The 7,801-nt window shown below is 34.4% G+C and overlaps 1 protein-coding gene across 1 annotated transcript in view; it reads left to right on the top strand.

Annotated features, from left to right (window-relative positions):
• Positions 1-971: 971 nt before the first annotated feature.
• LOC131844928 (uncharacterized) overlaps positions 972-7,801 on the top strand; it is a gene marked incomplete at its 5' end in the record, with an annotated part of 33,210 nt that continues 26,380 nt past the window's right edge. Inside the window, one exon of the mRNA XM_059193926.1 lies at positions 972-1,064. Within this exon, the coding sequence (XP_059049909.1) occupies positions 972-1,064 (93 nt within the window). The remainder of the gene's footprint in view (positions 1,065-7,801) is intronic.

Raw genomic sequence — 7,801 nt, 5'->3', positions numbered from 1 at the left:
GCAAGTTTCTTGCTCGTTCTTCTTGTGATGAGACAGCTTTCCGAACGAGCGGTAGATTAAAAAATGTAATGACTATTCAAAAGTGCTTCAATGTAAGTTTATTTGAATAAATGATTTTCTATTCTATTCTATTCTTAATTTGGGTCTAGATGACGCTGTGTTAATTGTCCTGAGATTATTATTATTATTGTTAGCATCGGTCTAGATATTTTCTATGTATAATATGTATGTATTTAAAAAAAAAAATTATGTATTTGTATCAGTTATCTACTACCCATAACAAAAACTTTAGCTAGCTTAATTTGGGTCTAGATGACGCTGTGTGAATTGTCCTGAGATTATTATTATTATTGTTAACATTAGATGTTTTTTATGTATAAATAATGAACTGGAAACAGGGAAATAGTACTGGCACTAGTAGTCGACCCAGCACCAGTACACAGCCTAACCTATGTATTTGTTACTAACGCTGTGAACTGTCATAACATATTATTATTATATTATCATTTCCACCGTTTCACAATATACATATATCGGTTATATTATAGTGATCACAAGGACGGGCTTATATCACCAAGTCACATGTTTACACAATTGTATTTTTAAATATTGTTTACTGCCCAGAGTTTAAAAATTTCCTAACTATTGAACACGTATCCAATATAGTGGATTTCTGTAGTTCTATTATTACTATTAATATTTTTTTATATATATATTATATATCTCCCAATGATGGGGTAATAGACTGATCATTGCGGGTAAAAATCACCAAACAATGACAGTATAAATTATGAATGATGAGGATGGATAATTTTTAAGTAAGACAAAAATTTGCGGACTATTCTACAAGTGTTTAATATTACAGCTTTTTGGAGAAGGACCAATAATATTATTATTATTATTATTATTATTATCAGTATTTACAATCTTCTCCCCCCGTCTATAAATTACTAATCTAATTTTTTTTTCAGGCCGGGTCCCCTTCTTCGCAGATACCGAGAACCCGGTTCACCTGCCATGGACGAGTGGCAGGGTACTACGCAGACGTGGAGACGGGCTGCCAGGTCAGTATACAATTCGTTGTTTGAATGTAAGATTATTTTCATTTTTCAAAATTAGAAACTAGAATCGTCTCCTTTTATATAAGTCAATTAAATTAACCACGCCATCTTAATCATTATTTAAATACTTTTAAAATTATACTAGCTGTCCCGGCAAACGTTGTTTTGCCATATAAATTAATAACGCTATAAACAATTTTTATGACACTACTATATGACGATAATAAAAAAATATAATATATTATATTCCACTAGATCAGTGATTCCCAAAGTGGTCTATATCGACACCCGGGGGTCTATGACAAACTGCAAGGGTCTACTAGTGGTCATCTTATTGTTTTTAACACTAAACTTTACTATATTAGAAATTTACAAAAAATCAATACCAGGTAAGAATACCTACCAAAAAATACTGCCATATTTTTCGGTTTTGGCGGGTCTACCCAAAAAAATATGACAAGGGGTCAACACTAGATGCTACCAATCACTTCAGCCACTTTTATCAGATAAGAGCCATCCTTCCATCCAGATATCTTCACATTACATTAATCCGTACATCCGTTTAGTCAAGAAAAGGCATCCTACAGACAGACATTTGTCTCTTTAATATATTAATGGATATATTCTATATGTCACGGCTGACAATAAACTTATGCGCGAATGCAATACGCAAATATGTCGTGAATAACCGTATAAGGTGTTCGATGCTGCGCGCGCGCATCGCGCAAGTTCAGTTTTCGTCACATCACATATTGGTTGATGAGATTTATGTAATCATAATTTTATTATTCACAAATATTGACACTTAATATATTTTCGATGTCAATAATTTAATTTACATTTGCAATAATAATTGACATTTATAATAATAACTAGCTTTTGCCCGCGGCTTCGTTCGCGATAATTTATCCCCTTAGGGGAGGAATTTATTAAAATCCTTTCTTAGGGGATGCGTACGTCATAGTATTTATACATGCAAAGTCTCAGCCATCGGTTTGAAATTGACAAAGTTTCATACTCAATTTTATCCCCTTGGGGCTAGAATTAATCAAAGTCTTAGCGGATACCTACGACATAACATCTACCTGCATGCCAAATTTCAGCCCGATCCATCTAGTAGTTTGAGATGTGCGTTGATAGATCACTATGTCAGTCATTCACCTTTGAGTTATATATATTTAGATTCTCAACACAAAATTAACAAATAGCAAAAAAATTACATAATTCAAATTATTTATTTATTTATTTATTCTTTAATGCACAATATAACATGTACAAAGGCGAGCTTAATTCCGTATGGCATTTTCTACCAGCTAACCTTTAGGTATACAGAAAGCGTTGTGGCGCAGTTATGTCAAAAACCAATCACAAAGTTATTAATAAATATTATATAATATATATGAAATGCAAATAAATATATACATATAACAATATATATAGTACCTGATATTATACGAGCACAAGTCTTGCTATGTGAGCTCTCAAAGCATATACAAATTGTATGGCTTAAGTGTGAAGTTGAATAAATAAAAAATATAATTAAATCTTAAGTTAGGAAAAAACGAAGTTACTTTCCGAACCTAATATATAATGTCACACTGAATAAATCAATACATATATGCTAAATATAGATAAATACAATTATAACACATTTTGGTGACTCAAGAGAAAATTAAATAATTTCTTTTTAAAAATGGGCTTATTGTAGGTAATTGTGCACTATTATAAAATAAATGTAGGCTTAATGCACAATACAGGCAGTCTCAACTAACAACTGGTCCTTCATTCACGTCTTCCCCATGTACATAGAAAAATACGAAACATGGCGCAGGCGGTTGTTGTTGTTTTAAAATTCGTCCAACTTGGACAGGTGAAGAGCATTGCCCATACTGCCTGGTATGGCACAGTCGGAATAATAACATAAAATTAAATGCCTATATTTGTTTTTATTTATAAGATAGTAACGCAAAAACAGCGACAACAGTGTTTTAGCAAAATATCCATCTTTAATTATGTTTTATTAATTTCGATTTTACGTACTTCCGTTTAATCCAAAACCAAATAAAAAATTATGTATTAATGACAACAGATGTCATGGTTGTTAATAGCTGTTTAAAATGAAACACGATATCAATTTTTGATGACGCAACTTGTAAATATTGGCTGTACATGGAGCACGTCTTTGCATTTAAAAAATTAAACCAAGATGGCGTTTCGCGCTCTTTTACGATTTATTGTCGCCGATAAAAAACATGTTGCGTAATAACCGTATGGGTATTGAGGATGGTCATTTTATAAAATGAGTACTTAGGGACTGTATAATGATTCAAGTTGAGATTTTAAATGGTAAATCGGCTCATTTTTCTGATAATGTCATTACAACATGAGCACGCACAATATTGAATTGAAAGGCTCCCTTTTTACGAACGGTAGGGGAAAAAATCAAATTATAATGTAAAAAATTTGACGTTCATAAGCGGCTAATAATTATGACCTACATGAATAAATGATTTTTGAATTTGAATTTTATACCACTATGGCAAGCATACGGCCTATTTGATGGTAAATAGTTACCTACCTACCTACCAGGTAGGTAAATAGTAGCCTATGGACGCCTGAAACACCAGTAGCGTGTGCGTTGCCGAAACTTTAGAAACCATAATATACCCTTTTTGAAAAACCCCATGCTGTAGTCTCGTAGGAAACCCTCGTCAGGTAGTTCATTCCACAATCTAGTTGTATACGAGAGGAAGCTCCTCTGAAATCGCACTGTCCGAGACCACTCAGGTTCTAGCATGTTGGAATTGAGTCCCTGCCACATTTATTCAAATATACCCAGGACCATAAGTATTCACCATGATATCATCACCTGCTTCTTCTTTATCCCATTTATTTGGGGCGTAGTATGTTTTTCTCCTCCATTCATCCCTGTTCGCAGTCATCTCGTCATTTACTTTCTCGCCATATCATCTCTTTTTCGGCCTTCATCTGCCCTTTTAACCATCCACATTCATATGTAACACTTTCTTTAACCATGAGTAGTTAAAAGTATTGTCAACAGTCGACATCATTCAACATGATGACAATAGAAACATAGTAGAAATGATCTGTATTCAAATAAACTTAATATAAGCACTTTTGTATAATCACATTATTTTATTCTACCACTCATTGGGAACGTAGACTCATCACAAGAAGAATGAGCAAGAAACTTGTGTGTAGCTCTTTTAAATAAATGTTGTTTTAAATAGATTTATATACCTCTGTGTTAGCGTATGATATAGGGGGCTGTATTTATATGCAAGTTTTGTTGTATAAAAGTAGTATATTAAAGTAAAAGTAAGTTGCAGACGTATAAAGTTATGTAGAATGGTATAACATAATTAGGAATCAGAAGTATAACAGGTTATCGTTATGTCTGCAGAAGAAGCTATTTTGTAGTTAGTTTTCCCGCGCAAACATAATGCGCCACAGATTCACAAATGTTGCGGTGTCATCCTACTGCATCTGCGCAGTATGACGAGCGCGTCATGGCAGTATGCGCGATATTATTACTATGAGTATTAAAACACTGACTAGGTACTCCAGCTCGGTAGTCAGTCATAAAGATATACTAAATTTATTTTTTAATCTAACACAAGTATTTTAATAATCAGATCAAGGGCTACAGAAAATGCGTTCGACATTTTCTAGTTTTATAAATTTAGATGTAATAATTCGTGACCGTTTCAAATTCTTTATACATCAAATAGTATAGTAAAAAAAAAAACATACAATGCCTACTGTATTTGTAAACAAACAGACGTAAATAATTTATTATGCTGTATATTATTTAAACATCAAGTTTAGTGCGTACGTATGTTTGCATTGGTATTGTTTTGAATTTGTTTGCTTGTAAAGTGTGATCACTTTAATGAATATTGTTCGTGCTGTTTTTCTGTAATATTTATTATGTTTTATGTATTTAAAGTGGTAATGAATAAATAACCCTGAACAATTAACACAGCGCCATCTAGTTCCACGGTAAGCAGAGCTTGTCTTATGTTATGATGTTTTATGTATGTAAAGTAATGATGAAAAAATAATCCAGAACAATTAACACAGCGCCATCTAGTTCCCCTGTAAGCAGAGCTTGTGTTAAGGGTACTAGACAACGGATATATGTGAATACTAGCTTTTGCCCGTGCCTTCGTTCACTCGCCGTCCTCCTTTCTTAGGGGATGCCTACGTCATAGTAGCTTTATGCATACAAAGTCTCAGCCCGATCGGTTTAAAATTGACAAAGTTTCATATAAAATATCATCTTCAATTTTATCCCTTTGGGGGTAGAATTAATCAAAATCCTTTCGTAGCGGATGCCTACGTCATAACATCTACCTGCATGCCAAATTTTAGCCCGATCTGTCCAGTGGCTGTGCGTTGATAGATCACTACGTCAGTTCGTCACCTTTGAGTTATATGTATTTAGATTTAGATATTTTTTTTGTAAATATATACATAATATAAATAGTAAACACTCTGACCGATACAAACAATTATACTCATGAATACAAATATTTGTACTGTGCGAGGAATTGAACCCGCGACCATGGAAGAACAGCGGTGTCCAGTAGACCACCCAGGCCGTCAAAATGGGGTTATTAGTCCACATTACTAACAATCTTTTTTCGGACTATTCTTTTTTTTTTTTTTCGGACTACTCTAATGCTGTTGGCCGTAACTGGCCTTTACAGCTTCACCGGACGTTAGTGGGCGAGTGTAGATGGCACTCCAAACCCGCGGAAGGACTTATGGAGCGGCTGAAGGCCAACTCCTGCCTGACGGATACGACTTTAGTCTGAGGGCACCACAAGGGGTTCGAACCTCGGCTCAGGCCGTCGTAATTTCGATCCCCGTTTGAATTGGACGGGGGATCGATCGGAGGGGCTCCCGGGGGCGCCGGTGTGGAGCGCACGGCGCAGGCGGCCGGTTGAATGCGCGATATAGTGATTGTTACATATACTAGGCATATATAACAACAATACATCCTCTCCTATCTAAAGCTTGTTGTAAATGGTTTGAAATGTTTTCAGATCTCTCTCAATTTGATTAAATTATTAATAAATAATAAAAATAATAATTCAGTACAATTTACACAGCGCCATCTAGTCCTAATATAAACAAAGCTTATATTTTGAAATAAAATGGTATTTATTTAGTAGATGGTTAGAAACACAACACTCACAATTACAAACAACAAAACTTTAAAATAAATATGAAAAAAATAAAAAAACCTAATAAAACAAAAAAAATATATTATGGGTACTAAACAACTGGTACAAAGACTGAAATACTTTTTATTACATGTATACTATTAGCTACCCACCCGGCTTCGCACGGGTGTACATGTATTATATATATAAACCTTCCTCCTGAATCACTCTATCTACTAAAAAAACCGCTACAAAATTCGTTTTAAAGATTTAAACATACCCATATGGACGGACTGTTAGCGACAGCGACTTTGTTTATACTATGTAATGATACATAGAGAACAACCAGACCAATACAAACACTCATACAAAGTAATAAAAATGTTTGTATCGAGGAATCGAACCTGGAAACGTATAATAATAATACAGCAGAGCTTAGCAAGGAAAATATATGCTGTAATATATATTTAGTGCTAGATTTACGTGTATATTATTATATTATAATTAAAAAACAATAACGGATCACGCGAGGCATTCACAATGACTTACGAAATATTCTTAGTCTAGACTTGAGAGTAAAGAACGCAAGGTTTTGTCACTGAATGTGATTATAATTACACCACCAAGGAGCTGAACATTGTCCACTCATCATCATCTGCTTCTTCCTTATCCCATTTATTTGTGGTCGTCGTAATATGTTTTTCTCTTCCATTCGTCCCTGTTTGCAGTCATCGCGTTATTTACCTCCTTTCTTATAACCTTTTTACAACAACATAACCTAAATCCAATATAACCTCAAATATGGTTGAGTGCAATGATGACTGGCCCATCCGTCATACTCGTGTACGGGTGCTGCTTGTGGGACTGGTCTGTTCAGGTTGCGAACACTGATTAGATTTTTGTTTTTTGCAATAGCATATGCTGGTGGTCACTCTATTCTCCCAAATTTGAATTTTAATGACTGTGTATTATTGTAAATATGTATAACATTTATTTGAAAAGAACACTAGCTGAGTTTCTTGTCAGTTCTGCTCATCTCGAAATCATCCCGAACTGACGGTAGATATGACATATCATAAGTCTGTAATAGACCTACAGGAATAAAGATATTTTGAATTTGGATTTATCTTGTAATATTGATTCATATGTATGTTAGTCTATAAGGTATTTATAATATGGGCCTAGTAGCATGAAATAAATAAATAATAAATAACTTTTCTTTGTTCATGCACGGGAGATATATCTATAGATAGATTACGCAAATAAATGACTCAGAGGAGGGGATTATTAGTAATGTGGATTGATTATCTTATTGCTAGCAATGTCAGATCGACCTCCACGCGGTTCCCCCTGGAAACCATCGTGATACATTCCCGGTGAATTCACGTTAGGCTAACTGATATGACTTCATGTTTATCTTATCATCCTCCACTGGTGCCCCGCCAGCGTAAACCGTTAGCGCAGGCGGATGCACCATTCCATTATCATCCTTAAAAAAAATGACTCATTTCATAGTACACTGAGTTCTGCCAATATTTGACGGGTTTG

This window comes from Achroia grisella, unplaced genomic scaffold, assembly GCF_030625045.1.
Source record: "Achroia grisella isolate CSIRO2021 unplaced genomic scaffold, CSIRO_AGI_Agris_v1 utg42940, whole genome shotgun sequence".
Classification (NCBI taxonomy): Eukaryota; Metazoa; Arthropoda; class Insecta; order Lepidoptera; family Pyralidae; genus Achroia; species Achroia grisella.
The sequence above is the reverse complement of the archived record's forward strand: the minus strand, read 5'-3'. Positions and strand labels throughout refer to the sequence as shown.